Source organism: Neophocaena asiaeorientalis, unplaced genomic scaffold (assembly GCF_003031525.2).
Source record: "Neophocaena asiaeorientalis asiaeorientalis breed wild unplaced genomic scaffold, Neophocaena_asiaeorientalis_V1.1 scaffold85, whole genome shotgun sequence".
Lineage (NCBI taxonomy): Eukaryota > Metazoa > Chordata > Mammalia > Artiodactyla > Phocoenidae > Neophocaena > Neophocaena asiaeorientalis.
Window position 1 is genome coordinate 7,023,797 of NW_020174301.1, and position 21,006 is coordinate 7,044,802.

The following is a 21,006-nucleotide window of genomic DNA, read 5'->3' on the forward strand; positions in this document are numbered from 1 at the left end:
GAGCTGAAAGAGACTCTGGAGAGTGCCTCATCTACTTCCCTCAATTTTAGATAAGAAAAACAGTACAACAAAAAGTGAAAAAACAAAAACAAAACACAGAGGTTACATAATTTTCCCAAGGAAACCTGGCCCAGTCAATAAGCCAGGTGTTCAGTACCTAAGCTTTCAACTCTAACTTTTGTCCTTGATAATCCAGTAATGCCCCAGCACTATAATTTTATATTAAGATAGAAAAGGAATTTATTGAAATATTTTTCATAAATTATTTAATTTATGTGACAACCCTACAAGGTAGGTATCATTACCCTCATCTTCCACGTGATTAAATAACTTGCCCGAGGTCATAAAGATAATAAATAGCAAACCCAAGATCCGAACCCGAGGTCTCACTGTGGAGCTGGAGTTCTGGAAATAATTCAGTGCTGCTCGCCACCCTGTGCATATGTGGAAAGACACTGATTTAGAAAACGGATCATGCTGTGTTTCCTTGTTACTCCTCGTCCAGTCTACAGGCTTTTGCTGGTGAAAATACAAATCATTCTTGGCTTTTTTGACCCTGTGCAACACTCAGTTAGCCTATTTCCAGGTACTGTAGCTGTCTGAAAGTAATGGAATCGTTATCTTTTAAAAATTCTATAATTTGGAATTTTCCCTATTTTACATTGACCATCCCAGCCATTGATTAGCTTGAATCAATGAGTCTTACTCTATTTTAACACTGTCAGAATATTTTGGATCAGAAGGGAAGAGCATGAAAGCAAAAATAAGGCTTATACTCTCCATTCGCTTGGCCAGCTCTTTACCTCTCATGGCATAAAGGGAGATTATGAGCATAATTCCTGTTTGAGTAATAACTAATCGGAATTAATGAAATTCAAATTCACTGTTAGATTTAAGATATTATTACTAGATAGTATGTATTCACTAGAAATAAATGAGGACACAAATATTTCTAAAGCTATTATTGAAAGATAAATAGAAACAATTAGGCTTCTCTAAGTCCTGATTATCTTTTTCTTTCTTTTTCTTCTTTTTGCTTAAAAAAAAACCCTGCTTGCTCAGACTGGTGACAAGAATGTTAATTTTAATTAATCCTTGCAAGTAAGTATTAAAGGTGTCTCTTGCTGTCTCATAAGTTCCTAAGAAAGAAATCCATATATCTCTCTGGCTCTACAATTTACCAGATAGAAGTTACTCAGTAATTTGGAACATACACATATGTTGATTTTAGGAATTAAAAGGAAAATAAACTTTCTGGGAATAGCCTGATGCTATTTAATTTTCTGGGTAAGTGAAGATCTTATGCAGAAAACATCTTTGCTTCTTCCTTCACTTTAAAAGTTTTCTTAGTAGGTTAGCAAACTTTCCTGTTCACCTGAGGCAGTGAGCACAGCCGAATCTTTCTTTTACAACTGGGTATTCTGTTGTCTCTGATAACTTTATCTTGTATAGGTTCAAAGATGCAGAAGATATGCAAAACTGAATGTAAATGACTCCTAGGCATTTAAAAAATGTTTAAAAACCCAAATAAGCAACCAAATAAACCAAAATATCTAATATTTATGTACACATATATGTGTATATGTGTGACTGCTGAATAATGGGGGAATGCTGGTTAACTGAGTATTCTAATTAATTGATATTCTGCTGTTTTATTGATACTAAAAATGTATTTATTCATTCATTCATATATTCAACAAGTATTTCCTGAGAGCCTACCATAAGGCAGGAGTTTTTCCAGGTGTTTGAGATACACCAGTGACAAAAAAATGTCCTACCCTCATGGAATTTACATTCTAGGAGGGGAAGAGAGAAAATAAGCATATATATAATAAAGTATGTAATACGTTAGAAGATAACTGTTATGGGGGAAAATGGAGTAGGGTCAGGGAGAATCAGCGTTTAAGGGAGTTGAGTTACAATTTTAAATAGGGTGGTCAGGGTAGGTAGGCCTCATTGAAAAGATGACATCTGAGCAAAGAAATGATAGAGGTGAGATAGTGCAGCTACTGGGGGAAGGGCATCTGAGGCAAAGGGGATAGCAAAAGCAAAGAGCTGGGGTGGAATGATTCTAGGCCAGAGAGGCCAAAGCGGAGGGTGGAAGGGAGCGTAAGAGTGGCAGGGACTGTGTGTGTGTGTGTGTGTGTGTGTGTGTGTGTGTGTGTGTGTGTGTGTGTGTGTGTTCGCAATAATGTAATGCATTAGAGCCTACTGTGATTGATATCCTCCCTTGACCTTGATTCCCTGTCAAGAGCCGATAATACCACTCACCTGAAAAACACTACGGTGGTGCCGTCACAGATCAAAATAAGGGTGCCATTACCAGAGAGCAAAGGCACTTTTTAAAAGCAAAGGAAACATTTGCACTTCAAAGTGACAAATCAGGTCTATGAGGTAAGACAATGTGGTTGCCTCTACCTTATGGCTAGTATAACAGAATGAACCTGCTAGCCAAAGCCAGCCAGAAACAGCCTGAAAATAACCCTTCTCATTCCTGGTAGCTAAACCTCTGTCGGGGAATCCTGAGAAATCCCATGAGTTTTTACTTTTAAAGCTTACATATGACTACATTAAGTTCTTTTACTCAGTAAAAAGCTAGGTTTAAACATAAATGAATGAAGCACATCTGGGAAGTGAATAATTACCATGTACATACACAAGACACTTGGATTCATTTGGATAGTCTAATTGTACTTAAGAAACACGTTTTTCAGAAAGGCACTCTTCTTTGGTAAATGACTTGTCAATATGAAAATGCATGGCGTTAGTTATTTCAGCTAAAGCATGTCAAGAACTGAATAATCAAGCATTAGATTACAAAGTTTAAAAGTTAATACAGCAGCACAGAGTATTTGTATTAGTGCTTTAAGTAGATAAATTAAATCGAAACGTGTCTCTTAAACACTCATTGAACAAGCAAGATGAGAAATAAATTGAGCTTCACATAGGCCTTTATGGCATCTAACAACTGTGTCTGTCAACAAATGGATCCTTTTCACTGTCAATTCAGCACACATTTTGCAGACCTTGGGCCTGCAATTATTTCATTTCCTTTCTTGGAAATGTAATTTCCACTTACTTTTGGAGAATAAAAGGCAGACAAAAGAAGGAAGGAGTTGCAGTATTTTCTGATTAAGATTATCTGTGTAAAATGGTAAAGGAAAAAAAAATCTATACACACACACTGAAGCATTTCTCAGAAACTAAGTTGTCTCAGCCAAATTGCTTTTGTGTCTGGATACTGGTTCAAATGTAGCCAGACTGTTGGTGTCAAATTAGGTGCTAAACAAATTTAATAGGACAGACGAAGAATGAATATAGATCATCTTTCTGCTAGAACTGTTCAAATGACTCCAGTCAAAAGAAAGAAAACACATGACTGCAGGAGAAAATGTACTTTTTAAACACAATGAAATTAGACAAAACTGTAAATCAGCAAAGAAGGTCATTCATTCCAAAAGAGGGGGAAAAAGTTAATAGTACCAATAAGAGAAACGCAAGACTGGAAGAAAATACCAGCTGGCAAAAACAGATCTAAATTGAATCGCAACTTCATTTGTCCAGGCTTCACCTTTTAAACTAAGACAGGTACAGCTACAGAAAAGGGTTCTTTCTCCCCTGATAGAATGGGAAATCAAAGGTTTAATTAACCATGATTACAATATTTGCTGATCTGATTTGTCTCACCTCTTCCTTTTCTTTATGTGACAAACCAGCTGACATCCTGGCAAGAGAACTAAAGCAAAACTAGACTAATTTCAAAAAGAGCCTGCCATTGTTATAAAACAAACTGATCCTCCACCAGATCTGTCTGAAACACATTCAATAGCAGGATTAATTCTTTGTCAATCAAAGTGCCACTTTCAAGCCATACATAGGTAACTCTTTACATAGCGTGTTTTCAGTCTCAGAATAGAGCAATATTAAGGCACATCTTTAACTGAGAATTAGAAAATAAGGCTGTAAAAACATACCCTTCAAAGTAAGTTTGAAGATCTAGTATCTTCTTTGGCTGCTCATGAACCATTAAGAGGGATGATCTAAGTATTTAATCTTGAAAGAATGATTAAGTGTCTTCTGATGCTGAATAAGGATCATCCAAGTCAATTCTTTGTGTAGAAGAAGAATCTGATTTTACCAAACCAGCTTAGGGATGGAATTCTCTTTATACATGTCTGCTTTGCATCAGAATAAGACCTCTAAGCTAGGAGCCTGGAATCAAAAGTTGGCTCATCAAACAGAGGAAGAAGAGTATTTATTGGCTAACCAAATCGAAATCTCTATCTAAGGAGAAACAAAGCAAAGTAACACACAAATTAGTCATCACAGATTCTTCTACACACTACTTAGTAAAGAGCATCATTACTTACTGAAATGTAACCTTGGAACTTGTGCATCCTTCCAATTTACACGACCCTTCACCTGGCTCAGGTGTTGGGGGGGACGGGCTGTTGAATTCTGCCTCCAGAGTTTTCTTGTTCAAGGCTGTTTTTGTTACACTGGATACAGAACCCAACACTGGCATGGATTTGGACTCTGAGGTGGCTAATATTCCAGTTGGACCTTAAAACCAAACACATACCTCAAGTTTAATAATTCTGTTCGATGCTTATTAATATGGTACTGAAAAACAGATGAGCTGAAAATTCCTCAGGAAGTGAAAAGGCCAAGTTTTGTTAAAATTTCAAGAGCATGCTGGAAAATGCTCCTATTAGAAATCTGCTCTGCTTTGGTGGTACTACTGCTTTTCAGGACCACGCTGAGAAATTGTGTACAGACCTTTAACAAACTCTAAAACCCCAGGCCATGGTTTCCTCAACTGACCAGAGTCCTTTAGTAATACTGGAACTGTAAAGTCTTTACTTCTCACAGAGCATGGCTTTCTGACAGCTCTACTTGAATCATTTGGCCTCTCAAGAGTTAATTCTTTCCAAAACTCAGCTCTGATTTTAAACAGAAAATGGAATGATGTCAAAAAGCTCTTTTTAAAAGGCTCATGAAGGCTTTCTGAGCCTTAAATAGCTTTTATGAACATTTTCATTTTAATGTGATTGAGAAGTAAGTGGGTTTATTTCCTATTAAAATACAGACACAGGATTATAAAAATTAAGTGGCAAAGAGTTTGGCTGTTTACCTTTCGGACTTTTCTGCTCTTTGGGTAGGATCAGAAAACTATAATAGGGCTTGTTACTACAATTATTGGCATATCAGTCTAAAACTTCTATGCATTGAAGCTAAGCTCCATCATTACTTTTTTTCTATCTTCAGTTAGGAAGATACTATCCTAGACAGTTTTTTCAAAGCAAGATTCTAGTATGTCTTTCTTGAAACTTCAGAAGGAATCCTTTTAAAACGAAGCAATTTATGAAATGTCATGAATGTACAAATAAAATTAGAACTTCTAAAAAAATAAGCTACAGAACAACCCTGAAAGGTGCAGCTAAGAAAAAAGCAAAACTTGGGCTTCCCTGGTGGCACAGTGGTTGAGGGTCCGCCTGCCGATGCAGGGGACACGGGACTTGGGACTCTCTATATCCTTAAGAAATGTCAGATCATCTAAAATGGAAAGGACTGGTGGGTACAATCCAAAATGCTAGCTAATCCTTGATTATTTATATTAGGCTTTGGAATTTTATTCTTACATTTGTATATGAATGTGTCTGATGCAGTATAACAAACATATGAACTCCAAAAATGATGTTATAATTTGAAAAACCTATCTGAGAGGGGCTGGGAAATTGTGCAGCCATTCTGTTACTGCAGTTCCTCTAGACTTACTCCACGTGGGAGACACAGATCCTCCCTGGTCTGGTAGAAAGCCTCAGCTCACAAAGCATCAGTGTCTGCCTTTCTCATTTATTTCTTCGGTACCGTCTGAGCAGACAAATTTGTGACATTATAGAATATTCTGGTTCAAAAGGCCTTTCCCTCCTGCCTGTGACAAGCCTCACGCTGCATGGGGATGTGGGGGTAAAGAGAAAAGGGCAGAAAGATCAAGAAAGTTCATTCCTCAAAGTATAAATATGAAGCTGAACGTAAGATGTGCTTCAGAGCAGTTCTGCTCAGCCCTTGGGTAACTGCTGACTGTAATACTATAGATAGCTTTAAACAATCTGTCCTTGTAGAAAAGCAAGATCTGTTTCTGAATACACACCAACGCCTGCTGCTGTTCTGCAACTGAAGCCAATTCTAAAGGAGGGAGAGTGGGTGAGCTGAGCCAGAGCTGTTATTTTTCTTACATACAAAAAGAAATAAAGAAAAATGCCTAATGTTTAAGATGATGATGATGATGAACACTATTATTATTGCATCCTATTTAAGCAGTCCAATGTTTTCCAAGAGGCACTTGCTGCTCTTAGAAATGTCAGTTTTGTAGCCCACAGTCTAGGTAAATCAAGGAAATACCAGTTAGCCCCGTAAGAAAAATTCTAAAGAAAAAGGTGTTTCTGTGGCCCCTGAGGGAGATACTAACTTGGGATACGAGTTCTGCCAACCTCAGGCTGCCTCTGCCTCACTTATGATGCTTCCTTTCTCCACTTTGTAACCTCACCTTTAGCCTTTCCATAACCCTTTGTGTGCAGGAGAAAAAAATCTCAAGAGATTCAAATGCACCTGAGGAACAAACCTATCAAACTTCTCTCTGTAATTTGCTCCCACTATGCAGTTGTGCTACTTTAGCATCTTATTTGCCTCCCTGGAATTTTCATTTTCTCATTCCATGACCTTTATAAAAAGATTACATAGTAAATACCTCTGCCAGTTTGATGCTTGCAAAACATTTGAACCATGTAAAAAAAATAAGTTATTTCTTTTACTAGATGATAGAGTTTGTAAGTTTGTGTCCTCTCTACCCCCCACACATACCCTTTTTTTGGGGGGGGGCTTTGGCTACTAGGGAGCTCAAAAGAAAATTTCTGCTCACTTACAAGTCACTCCCTTCAGTATGTTTCCTCTCCATCCTGCCAATTACACAGTTCTTATTTCTCTATCCAAGTATTAATGATTCTATTGAATATGTATCTCTTATTCTAACTTCCCTCAAGTGATACCTTGAATATTTGTATACTGGTGGAATATAATCAGTAAAATGAAAGAGTCTCACCATGTCCATAAAATGTGTTCCTACCTTTCTCCACACTTTGAAATACTCAAATCTTCATATTGACTAAAATAAAAATGTTTCCTCATTTCTCCCATGGAAAACTAACTCTGAAATAGTGAGTGCTGCAAGTTTGACCAAGTGAGTGAAGAAAGAATGTTTCTGGAGGAACAAAAAGGTCAGTGGCAAAATACAAAATGTAAATGACAGAGCACAAAAATGGCATTCGCAAAGTTCTAAAAATTAATGAAAACTACATGAATACTTTCAGGATGAAATGCTGGAAAAGTCACAGCACTAACTCACAAGTGAATAACAATTCATTATGGAGGCTGGTAAATTCTTGTAAAGCGAACATAAGGGGAAAAAAAGTCTCTTATGGCATCCCTTAGTTTTCCTGAGAGTTGGTTATTTGGGCGTGGGGTGGTGGTAATTCTTACAGGATACTAACAGCAGAATTTCTAGAACAAACTGAATGGCTAATTTTTTTTTTTAAAGAAGGGCACAAAGTCTTCATCTTTTATAAAAACAGTTTGGCTGGTATTATGCTGCTTCTGGTTCAAGGAACCAATTTACTCCATTGAGTAAATCCCTACATGAAAGCTAGAGCTTGATTATCAAAAACCCAAATCCTTAATATTCTAGCAATTTAAACTTGATAGACATGACAACAATGCAAAGTTAAACTGTTACAATAGACTAATTGGAGTTGATTGAACAGAGTCTAAAAGATTCAGTACATTAGCTGTGGTTGCTATTAATTTTAGTTTAGGGTAGTTATCCAAAAGCAGCCTCCTGGCAACAAGGGGAAAACCTCATAAAGGTTTCTGCTAATTCCCATGATCAAGCTGATGGAAAAAAATCTGAAGACATACAAAGTGAGTTCTGAAACACACTTTGAAGTCTAATACACGCATATCATGATACCAATGCAAACTGTGATCTCAAGATGCTCAGATGGTCATTTACAGTTGATGACAGAGCTGGACTTTCTCATTCACTTGACTCACAGGCAGGGACAATAAACTAAATGGATATGAAAAATAAAGACGATTTCTTTGCATTTGTAACTGATTTGTAATTACGACTATTATTACTAACTATTGTGCTCTTTGTGCCAGGCACAGTGCTAAGCACTTTTTATATATTGACTTAATCCTTAGAATAATCCTATGAGGTGGTGCTTTTATTATCCTCATTTTATAGATGAAGAAATTGAGGCACAGAGAGGTTGAGTAATTTGCTTAAAGGGCAAGCAGTAAACTGCAAAGCTAGGATTCAAACTCATGCCTTCTGGTTCCGGAGCCTTTACTCAATGCTACATTGTTGCCAAAGTCCATCCCGGATGTCTTTACCAAAGGGCATCTTGCATTAAGCAAACAAGATCCATAAAAGCCTGATTCCCTACAAATAAATAAACATACCAATAAATAAAAATACATTAAGCACTCTTATGAGATACCCATTAAGTACCTTTGCCATCCAATACTTCTCATTCACATAAAAAAATTTAATAATTTTAAAAAGATCATTTTATGTTAAGGAGACACTGAAAGGAAGATGCTTCAGAGAAGAAGAGTAGAACCGTGGAAAATTCAAACCAGCTTACTACTGCTATCTGCTTCTGTTGTCAACTTTCTGCGACGCAAAATCCTTTCTAACTCAGTTTCACTGTTTTCAATGTGAAGGGATTTTAAGCTTCTTGAACTAGTGGATTTGTTAAGTGTCCCCTAAAGTGAAAACAAAACAAAAACAAAAACAAAAAGGTTAATGTCTTAATACAATACACAAAAGAATATAAAAGTCAAACCACCAAAACATTACCAGAATTTGAATGGAATTAGGAACTAAAATGAATTTGCTATATATGTATTTTTAATGTGCATATCTTTAACATACAGTGTTGGATCATTTAAGAAGATGCTACTGATGATGTAAGATGTTAGCTTTCGTAGCAAAAGAACAGCACAAGAATACCTCTTGATGGGCTAACTATATGAAATTCAGTGGTGGGAAGGTACTTGCACATTGATGATTAAGATTCTGATGTGTGTTGGTCGACCACGCGGAGAAGAAAACAGATATACTGAACTCACCTTAGAAGGTTATCTTGACATGGCAGCCATGAGTTACTGACCCAAATCCTTGCGGCACTGAAAAATGTGGCCGATTCTTCAGAGAGAATGACCCTGGCCGCACACCTGGTGACAAGGCGTGCTGCCGAAGGAAGCACGTAACGCTCTCCGGCGGCCTAACCCAGGAGGTGCTACGCTGAGCACACCTCGCTTCTCTGTGAAAGAGCAAAGGCTACAGTCTACAGGGAGGCAAGGAAGGGCCGGCGCCGTAATCCCACACTCCTGAACAGAGGAGGCAGTGAATGAATGGATTACTCAGCACCCGGAAGACACTGAAGGAAACAAGAGATGCCATAAAGCTGTGCTCCTGCTGAAAGGCGTACTGACTTTCAAGAGGACAGAGGAAGACCCAGGCAGTGCTCCCCTGCCCTGGCTCCTCTTGGAAGTATGTTATGGAGGGAGAGCTACGGTTTTCTATCTCCATTACCAGCCAAGTGTTTGTACAGAACACTGGGTGATACACTTCTTCGTAGATTTAAGGGGTAAAGATTTAGCACCCCACCATTACAAGTGGTCCATTTTCTTTTCTAAGAAATGCCCACTATTTCTTTGAAAGAGCTCTCCTCAGCTGTGCCGCAGGCTTAGGGGTGAATAAAAAACCCAGCTGAACCACAATCTTTTGATCAGAGAAAATCAGAACCTCAAGTCAGGTATAACTTGCCAGACTTCAGGCCAGAGTCGGAAGGCAGGCTTTGTCCACCCAGGCTAACAAGTAGGCCAGCCTTTGTCACTTCAGCTCACTATGGGCTTGCCTGAACGCTGCTCCCTGCCCCTGCCAACTCCCTGAACGATTCTAAGAATCCTACTAGCTAAAATGGTAACTCATGTTTCTTCTTTAACCTATAAAACAAAAAAAGTAGCTTGTAAAATTAGGTAGTTACAAATCTCACATGATATAGGTTATTATGTTGGTTCGGTTAGAAAGGTGTTTTTCTCCCTAACTGCACAAAGTTATAGAAAAGCAGTCTGTTGCTGGGAAAACTGACTAACAAGATTAGGAGATTATATTCCTCTGCTGTCAGCTAGCTAACCAAAACTGATGTGTAAAATTCTTAAGGCTCATATTTTAATCAGGCATCTGATACTTTCCCCCTGGAAGAGCCTCTTTCTACTTTGGATTGATTGCAAAAATTCATAAAATACATTAAAGGAAAATCATATTACATGTAACACTATAATAGCTTATTTTATAATTTAAAAAATTAGATGATTTCTTTATTTAACAGTTAACAATGCAGATCTGTACCCACTCATCAAAGAGTTATATAGTAAGGTAGGATTAACACTGATAAGGTAATGAAAACAGAACTAAAACCAATTCAGATAAAAATTTTTAATGTATTAGAAAAACTATTCCCAAATCATTTGTGTTTATAATTTTTAAAAAGTTCTATCATTTGTAAACAGAAAAATTTATGGCCCTTACTAAAATCACTCAAACTATCAGACTGTTTGAACATCAAGGACATTCTGTGTGATTTTCCCAATGGCTAGAGTTAACTCAAGAAAAAGATATGTGTCTGTGTATGTGTGTATGTACATGTACATACACATATACCTTCCAAGGATATCTTTTATTGAAGAATTTACCTTTCACAAGAGTCTCTATTTTTGTTTGGATAACCGCATTACTTCCCCAAACTCCTGACTGTGGTGAGCTATCCTCTCATCGCACCTGATACTGAAGGAATTCATTTTCCAAGTTCTAATCCTTGAATTCCCAATTTTTTTCTCTATTCACTGACCAAGGCGGTTGGCTAGGTTAGTATAGGAGCAAACTGTAAATATGGAGGCAATTATGGAGGAAAGGTTTCTGCATGGATCTCAACCAACGTGATAAAGGAGCTCAGCTAATGAAGTACCAAGACTGTCTTAATTATCTACTTATAATCATAAAATTAGAGAAATCACAAATCACCACGTGGTACATACAATTCCTTCACTTCACAGAAAAGAGAATCCTATAAATCAGTGATCCTCAGCGTTTTGGGCCAGGTCCCACAGTAAGTCAGTGGTAGGGCTGGACCTTGAACTTAACTTTTCTAATTTCTATTTCTACTCCAAACCGCTTTCATCATTTAACAGTCTTAATCCCCATGTTAGATAAATGTTCATAATACCAACAACTCTAATTGTCAGGGAACAAAATTAACTATTCAACAATTCCTGGGTAATTTGAAAAACTGAAGATGTTCAAAAAAGACCTAAAAGTGAATTTTTAAAAAGTTGTTCTTGTCTCTTTGATTTAGAGGCAACTGAACTTGAGAAGAGACTTTCTGATTAATTTCTGTTGATTTATTCTTTGGAAATGCCCATTTCCACTTAGAGTGGCTTTTAAATGGCTGGTGTGGCTCAAGAGGTTTGCGAAACCTAAAAAAAAAGAAACCCTTGTGTGACTATGAGAAATAGCTATATATTTTTTATCCACAAAATACACAACTTAAAAAATTAAGTGTAAATAGACTTGGAAGAGTAAGTTCAGTCAACATTGAGACTTTAAAAATTGGCTTGAAAAGTGTACAACTCAAAAGACAGTGAGGTTTTCCAACTCCCCCAAACACGAGATGTGTTTTCTACCCATGTGCTAAGTTTCAGCAGTAGGCTTACAACTCAGGTCACTTTCATTGCAGTAAAAACACCCCCAGACTGAGTTCATTCCTGGTTTCTGTTTTGCAGTAGAACTGAACACAGAGCTTCTTGGTTTCTTGGCATCTCTTGGTACAGGTGCTCACTTTCCACTTCAGTACACAATCTGTAGACTTTTTATGTTCTTTTCATGTTTGTTTCTCACATGCCACAACTGTGAGGTTCGTGTCATGTACTTTGCTGGGTACTAAATTCTGATAATACTAATAGTCTGAACTCCAGCAAGAAGCACCAATAGAGCCCCATCTGATAGGGGCTTCCTTTCTCTCCTAAAAGAAGTATGGTTTCTTGGCCCCAAGTGACTGGGAGTTACAAGTGATCCATCATCCCTCAAAGGAAACGTCTGTGGTAGTAGTGGAAAGTTGCCATTTGGCAAAGAAGAGTAGGGGAGAGCATTGTGAGTTCCACTTTAAAAAAATTTAATGCAAAGAATAACAGCTATTAGTGATACACATTAATGCCATGTAAGGTAGAGAAATCTAATGATAAATCCAGGACAAAAGAGGATGAGGGCAATTTGAAGAAAAGAAAGATGTTTTGACAGTTTTTATAATTTGTAAGTTATTCCACAAAAATCTGTTCACAAATTTCTCTCCTTGAAGTGGCACAAAACTATAGTGAGTATGGTTGTATAGTGAACATGATCTTTAAAAGCAACACTGTGATTTTCAGTAAACTTGCTACCAACCAGCATTATCAGCAAGTGGGGTAACTTGGGTAATCAAGTATCATATGTATCTCATGTAGATGTCTGATTTTTCAAATAAACCTGATTTAAAAAACAAACAGGGAAGTTTACTCTTTCACTGAGGATCAGAACTATGACCCTAGAACCACCAAATGCCCCTGGGGGCATTTTCATGAACAAAAATTAGCATTACAATGTAGAGACAACAAAAAGGACTGTCATAGGGCATTCTCCTTAACACAACACTGGATAACAAAATTTTCTCACCAAAGAATCCATTAGATAATAACCACATACTTTTTCCATGGTTTTAATACTTTATTCTGTAGGTAGACCACTACTGTTAGCCAGTGCTACATACTTCTCTTTAGTATTAATTCCACTCACCTAAAAACTATAGCAAACTAATTAAGCCATTCCGAGTTAAGTCTACTGTTTCATGCTTGATGAAAATAATTTTGTTTACCACAATTATGTGGATGTCTGCATGCAATGCATAATTAGCACAGTAACAACGAACATGGGAATATTAGCTCTACCTCCGCCCCCATGTTTGTTGACTTACTGTGCATAATAACTGGTATTGAGACTGTAACAAGATCTGAGAATAAAGCTCTTAGTATCCAAAACATTTTCTAAGTGAGGCATTTGTCTCCGACAGAAACTGTCGGACAGGGCAGTACTCATTTATTTTGTTGGCAAAAGCTCATACTTTGGAAAGAAGAAATATGACTAGAGATGGGCATTAAGCATGTTCTCTAACGGATGTGAATTACTTTTAGAAAATGAAATTCGTAACCTAAAGAAAGGAACTCCTATTATCCAAATTTATCATGACTTTTCAAAACTGTGAGAAAAGCAGACTATGACTCTGATGCTAAAATATTTGGGGAGAATCTCTGATTTATATTTAGGTGCCAAGAATTCCACTTTCATGCCCCGAAGTTAAGCACTATCCATGTGAGAGACTACTATACAATATACTATTATCTACTATATTTATCATAGATTTACTTATAAATAAATCTACTATAATCTATGTATAGATTTACTTATAACACTATTTACTATATTTATATTGATAATATATCTACTATATAAGCATGTACTGATCCTCACATCTGGCCAGACACTTTATCTTCAGGTTGTAATACAAGTATTGGAGAACAAGAACAGGAAACAATGATTTGGGGGAAAGTGTGCCCATCCTTTTAGAATAGAAACAGCAGAGTATTGACACATTATTAACACACCCAATGGAGGAGCCCACAGCACAATCAAGCAAACTATCGAAAGTAATGAGGCTTACCGTAAATGGAAATAAAATATATCAAAACCAATTATTCATAACAGTAGATTTTTAAAATATTCTTCCATTTTCCCATTAACTAAATAATAAACTGAGATCTATTCTTACCAGTATTCCTTTTAGTTCATTCACTGCACTTTCAGAGCCTTTTGAAGATTCTGGCTACAATTGTAAAAAAGAAGAAAAATGACTGAGTAATTCAGTTTTAAGATACCCAACAAAGACTTTTACATGGCAAAGTGTTGGTGGCTTATATTGACTACATTTTTTAAATTAGGTCTATGTCTTACGGTTAGGAAAAAATATTAGACATGCTAATGCTCCCAAGGAGCAGTTAAATAGAAAATTAGAGGTAAGAGCCAAGCTACCATCTTCTACACATCATTTTGTTACCTACTATCATCATATGTAGAAAAGATCTGGTAAACATTAAATTTCAAAGATTTAATTCCAAATTATTGAGAACATTTTACAATAAACTCTTCTTCACTCTCATTGCTGGACTTGAGGCAGCAAATGAGGACTAGGAAGGCAGGAGTGCAGAGCAGAAAGCAAGCAACAGGGTAGAGCACCTCTCAGCTCCGTCAGCTCCAGGCCAAGGCCAGTTTACAGAGGACTGGCGCGTCTAGTTTCATGAATTTCACAGCCGGGATCACAGGAGAATGTTAGCATCACCAGCTATCAGAGTAGTAAAAGACCTCAGAGGGCGTGCAGTCCAAGTACTTCATCTTACTTATGACGAAAGTTACACTTTGAGGAATTCTGTATTTGAGTCAGGTGTCTCGATTACAAGCCCAGTTCTCATCTGGCTACACCACGAACAAAATAATTTGAAATGAAATTCTGGGTAATACCTGCCTGTCCCATAATACCACAGTCTCTGTGGACCCCTCAATGAAAAGATGGCTGGAAAAAAACCCTCTGATCTTCCCTGTACCACTTCCTTTCACAAAGGAGATGAAGAGAAAACCTACAAGACACAGTGAAAGGAATCACTCAGGCCTCTCATTCCTAGAAAAGAGGCAAGGCTAATCTTTCATCAAGAGATGGGAGGTGATTAATGGCAACCTATAATTCTTTCCTCTCAAAAGATAATAAAAGAATAAGATCCTATTCCAATTTTTAAAAACGTACAGTTAGAAAAAGTGAGAGAGGTTTGCTGCTCATGTACAAATTAAACTAAGGTGTTCAACTTTCATAGCCTCCGTTTTCTGTGAAATACACATGCCATCAGTGGCAGTCACAAGTGCCAGTCAAAAGCTCTAAGACACTAATTTTAACCACACCAGCACCACCACCAACATCAAGGAATTTAGTGATATGCAGTTAAATTAGTACTCTCAAGGCAGGCTTGACTTCTGTAGGTAAGCTGTCCGGTGACATGTTACGACTTCTGAACAAACACCCTGCCTAAAGGCATACTCAAAAGTGCTGCTATGCCACTCAAGATGCCCTCTGACTGCACAAGCCTTTTCAAAGCCTGGACTGCATACTCTCATAACTGGTGACATTTCAGGAAAGTACTGATGGTACTGGGGGAAGAAGTCTGCACTGAGGCATGCAGTGACCATTTGTTTTAAAGGTTACTGACCAGGTCATTCACCACTATATCTACACAGTTTTAATGATTAAGAGCAAAAAAAAACCAAAACAAAACAGTTGTCCACTGATCCTTGTTCAGCTGTCCTCCAGATTTTGAACTGACATTAAATAATGTGTAACTGTTGAAAGAGTCACGGCAAGAAAGAAAAAGGACAAAGTGATATAATGAAAATGAAAGTACATACAGAACACTGATTGCTTACGATTTAAGAAGTTTTCAACATTTTTCTTTCTAAACTAATTTTGTTTCTTTTACGACACTGCATTTTTCTCTAGTAATAATTTGGTTTTGCTATTCTTTCCAAACTAGTTGTGACATGAAAGCCATAAAAATGTATTCTTTTCTAAGGTTCTACTTAGACCCTTCATTTTAAAGTGGTTTCACATTTTACTCCATTTGACCCTAACAACAACTGTGTGAGCCAGAGAGGGTATCTTATGGAGAAGAAGCCCGGGAAGCTGGGTGATAGTGCAAGGACCCGACTCCAACAACAGTGCTCTTCACTCACTCATCAGACACTGGCACTGAAAGAGCTGTGCCCAACTATCTACACGCTCAGCTTCTGGTCCAGTTCTACATTCTGCCCATTTGCTTTCAGAGCTCTAGCACAAGACTGAATTACTCTCCACAGCTTGCCGAAGCTTCCACTTCCCTAGATGTGAATCTTCTCTTGGCGTGGAATGCTCGTTCCCTCTTCCCAACCCCCTTTCCCTGGACAGCCCACACCATGGCCATTCCTGCCTTGTCCAGTTATCTTGTCTGCCTGTGACAAAGTGGCAACTTTAAAAGCCCAGGTGAATTTCTAGTGAACAGTCATGACACTCGGGGACACTGAAGTAGCTGCAGAAGGGCATCCTTGAGAGTAAGAAAGGACCATAAAGTTTGGTTTAAAGGAAGAGGAAAAAGAAAGAGAAGCAATCTGCTGCTACCTTATTAGAGTGAGGAAAGAAAAAGCATTTTTCAAGAAAAATGTCAAAAACTCTACTATTGAGTCTATTTAAATGGGACAGATATACAAGGGGAAGGAAAAGCTCTGAACTAGACACTAGGTACTTCCACAGACCCTGGAGCTCACTGTGGTCTAGCTTAGAAGACAGCTGATGATACAGATACACAAGTTTCTCCTTGAAGTGACCGGGAATAGGTCTGTGGAATTAATGGAAACAATCTTATAAACCTCACTATTTTTCAAAAGTTGTCTTAGGTCTCCTACGGTATATGATGTGATCCCCACACTCAGATTCCCCTCCCCCACGCACTAAAACAGAAGCCTCGGGAAGGCAAGGATCTTTGTGTCTTGTTTACTGCTTTATTCCCAGTGCCTAAAACAGTACCTGGCACATAGTAGATACTCAATAAATACTTGTTGAATTACACACAACCACCAGGAATTGATGAAAATAAAGGGCGTGCTAATTGTTACTTGTTTGGTATAACAGTTCATATCAATGTCCCTCTCAAGGAGACGGCAGCACCCTGCAACCACAGGACTTACTTTCTGTAGTGACCTAGGTTTCCTATGGGTCAGAGTCCTTCTGAAAAGTGCTTATATGAAGCAAAGGCTTTTACGGCACATTAGCCTTAACCCAAGATTTGACAATCAATTCTGATGTATCTTTCATCAGATTTCAAAATTTTACATCAAAAAAAAGAAACATCGGGGAAAAAAGCATTTAGTCATTCCATACCTTTGCCTTGGGTCTAGCTGTCTGATTAACTGGTCTGAGATGAACTCCCTTTTTAATTCTGTCCATCATCTCTTCAACTGCTTGCCTCTTCAGGTCTGTGACTTCTTCAGCTATTCAAAGAACACACACATAAAGCATCTTATGTTACAAGAAAACTACTTCCTATTTCTGGTGACTTAGAAAGACTGCACTATGTAATTAACCACAGTCATTTTTCAGACAGAGTCACAAAACACCAATAATTTACTAAGGTTAACAGCTCCCAGGTAGCAATATTTTTTAATAAAAATCTTTTAAGAGTTATAAAATTTAAGGTCTAATTTGTAGCCTGGAAATCAGTATTGGCTCATCTATGTTAAACAAAGTACATTTTGTTCCGTTTGTCAGCATAATAATAGACCTGAATTTCTCCAGGTCTTTAAAAACCTAATTTTGTACCTAACTCCAAATAACCATTCACTTTTGTCTCAAAGATGTTTTTGTAACTTATAGTACAACCTATGTCAAAGAAATCCAACCAAAGCAGGAATAACTATCAAAAAGCCCATTTGAAAATAAAAGATCAAAGAGATTTTTTTACCTGTTGGAAGAAATCCACAGTCAAAAGATGAGCAGCAAATAGATAAAATCTATTTTTAAATTGCCATCTTTTGTTTAGGAATCATATGGGAAGGAAACATTTAACCAAACCTTTTTCAAGTCTTTTAAAATTGTCAATGTTAAAAGAAAACATACATCCAGAAATGACTGCAGTTAAGTAATTAAATTTGATAAAAAATCTCAACTGTCTGTTGTTTAATCTTTACACTCTTTGGCTGCAAAAACAATAAAGCTGTTGAAATATGTATCAACTAGATGAATGCAACTGAGGTGAGCTGAGACCTGTTGGTCAGAAGAGTGAAATTTGTCTCTTGCACAACAGCTTAACCAAAAGCACCAAATCATTCTGGAACATTTATCACCATTAATGCAGCTCTAGATCTTGTGTTTACCTCCAGCTAACTCACTGTATCCAATACATTCAAGTTTAAATATCTCATAAAGACCCTCCAACAGACTCCACATTGTGGGGCAGGCATATGGTAGGCACTCAGCAAGCATCTACCTACTGACTGACTTGTTAAAGTTCGAGCTTTAAATGGCTATCAATAGTTTTACTATTTGAGCAGAAATAATTAAACCTCAAAAGAATGGCTTCTAAATGGAGGCAATCACAACTATATCCCCCAGCTAATTCACAGTCATGTCAGGCTTTGCGCTAAGGAGGCCGAAATCATGGCTTCTTTTACTGCTATATGGCAGACTTCACTCTAATCCTGGGTAGCTATTCCTCTTATACACGCTGAGGGGAGCAACTTAGAGAATCCAGAGGTTCCATTATCCTCCACTCTGCAACATCACAGTGATGGGATCACTGCTATATTCATCATATAACCTAGGTTTTCTAATACAATCCTGATTTCAAATAGTGCTGTCATTCTCAGAAGCCACTGAAATGCTGGGAATTCAAATTTCTCAATATCCAAACAGCATTTTTCAGTTCCAGAAGTCAAAAGAGTATCTTTTGTGAGGCAACATGGGAGACATGGCACCAAGGTCAGAACTCATCTACCAATAAACGAAAAGACAACAAAACTGTGGGTTGATCAGCTATGTGCCCTTAAGCAGTATTTTCTAAGGCAACCTCTGTTGATGGCTCAGAAACATGTTCAACAAGGGAACAGACAGGAAAATTACTATGAACAGAGATTCATTCATTCATTCATTCACCGACTCCCTTATTCAATATCTGAATACCTATTATGCACTACATGGTACTTTTGCTGACCGTTTTCAAAATCAGAGGAAATAAGACACAGATCTGTCATTCAAGCACCTGGTATGGGTATGGAATTTATTCCAGGGAATTTAAAAAAATCTTTAAAACACATTCGATTTTCAGAAAGGCTGCCATTTTGAGTAAGACTTGGGAAGAGCTGCATGGCAACAGGAACACCGCCTACAAACAGATTAGCACTCTGTAAGGAACGACTAAAACTCAATTAAATGCACAAAACAAAAACTAATTAAGGCAGACAGATGGAGAATTATGGTCAACACCATTCAAGTCTGCTGCAGCATCTAACATAACAGGAATTTAAAGTAGTTTCTTATTTTTGCTTGCCAGAATCATAGTGATAATTCAGAGAAGTGCCACTATCTGTATTGTGTACAGATTATAAACCAGGCTCATAAAATTTTCTCAGTCTTTTTCAAACGTAAAGGATTAATTGGTCTTAAGGAAAAGAAATCACTCTTATCAGATTCCCTACTCAGGCACAACACAAGGGCAATGGCTAGGTTAACTACACAAGCTTTCTCTCTCACCGACTCTGTTTTTGAACTAGCAAAATGCAATCTATACGAACTTCTGAACTATTAAGCAGTTCTAATAAATCTGCAAGAATCACCTACAGAGAGCTCATGGTATGTTTTGTAATTCTTTTCTGCAATCACGCAGTTGGTAATTGTCTCACAAAAGCATGTAATCAGGGGGACAATAGAAATATGCAGGATACTGGAGATTAAAGAAGAGGGACAAAGGAAGACAAGGGGTCTAATGTTACTGAACTGCCACAGGAAAATAAAATCAAATGTTCTTTGAGTTAGTGCTTCCAGGTCAGTCTTGGATCAGAATGCTACATGTAATTAATTGAGGCTTAAATTTTAAGACCCACTTGAAAAATAAGTTCGTTCCCCAAAAAAAAAAAAAGGACCCACAGACAAAACCATCACCTTATTGCTCAATAAAACTTTTTGGTATTACCTAGAGGAAACTAAAATGAATTTTTAAATGTCACAGGTTTACTTTTCTCTTTCAATAACACTTTAAAAAAGGCATTAAAGAAAATCTTATGGCACCGTGATGCACAAAATTTCTAAAGAACATATCATAGTTGAATAAGTTTGGATTTGACCTACAGTCATAAAGTTAAGAAAATTTCCTTAACTACAATGATCACAAGAGCCTGCTGAATGAGGACTTCTGCCCTTCAGGGTGACTGGTACCATGCCTTTTTTTTTTTTTCTTTTAGGTAACATTTTGAATATTTTCTATGTCATGGGCACTACTCTAAATGCTTTACATGTTGTGAGACTCATAATTCTCAAAACAACTCTATGAAATAGGAACTATTATTCCCATTCTACAGATTAGCAAACTGAGGTAAGAAAATATCAACAAATTAATGACCTAAATATATGATAAAACAGCAGGCATACCTCTCAAATCTCAGAACTTGTCCAATAAATGCATTCATATCAAAATTAGAGTTATTAACTGCAAAGTATGTAATGATTTCTTGTGTCTAGATCTTAAAACTACTTCTAAAATACTTCACAGACCTTCCCTACAATCAAGCTTTTTAAGTCATAACCCAACAATAAAAGTTTCTCCATTCATAAGCTCTGAAAAACATACCAACTGTATAGCAAAAGCCATCATACGATGCTAATATAAGAAAACACTGTGATAGCAAGACTGGTTCCCATGTTATAAATGCAAACTCCAAAGTGTCTCAGATGACCCCAATATTGATGCTCTACATTCATTCATCATGTCTATAATCACTGTTGATCCACTCAACAACTATTTTTTAGTGTGAATGATTAACAAAACACTATAAACTACCTTGTCAGACAAAGCAAAGTATGGCTATGGTACCTATCATTTAAGGCAGTATGATTTTAGGGTGGCCCCAGTTTAAAAATCTCCTGATCAACTTCTGTGTCTGTAACTACTTAGATTCCCAAAGTAACAATTCAATAGCTCAAGGATGAGGGGGAAAATGCTGCCACA

General features: G+C 37.3%; 1 protein-coding gene across 2 annotated transcripts in view; it reads right to left on the reverse strand.

The window, feature by feature from the left end:
- Positions 1 to 21,006, reverse strand: part of SHTN1 (shootin 1) — a 96,030-nt gene that overhangs the window by 11,903 nt on the left and 63,121 nt on the right. Inside the window, exons 13-16 of one of the 2 annotated variants that reach the window (XM_024756085.1) lie at positions 17,169 to 17,278; positions 13,986 to 14,039; positions 8,709 to 8,829; positions 4,371 to 4,563 (exon numbers count right to left, since the gene is read on the reverse strand). In XM_024756085.1, the coding sequence (XP_024611853.1) occupies positions 4,371 to 4,563; positions 8,709 to 8,829; positions 13,986 to 14,039; positions 17,169 to 17,278 (478 nt within the window). The remainder of the gene's footprint in view (positions 1 to 4,370; positions 4,564 to 8,708; positions 8,830 to 13,985; positions 14,040 to 17,168; positions 17,279 to 21,006) is intronic. The other variant, XM_024756086.1, reaches the window with a different exon arrangement.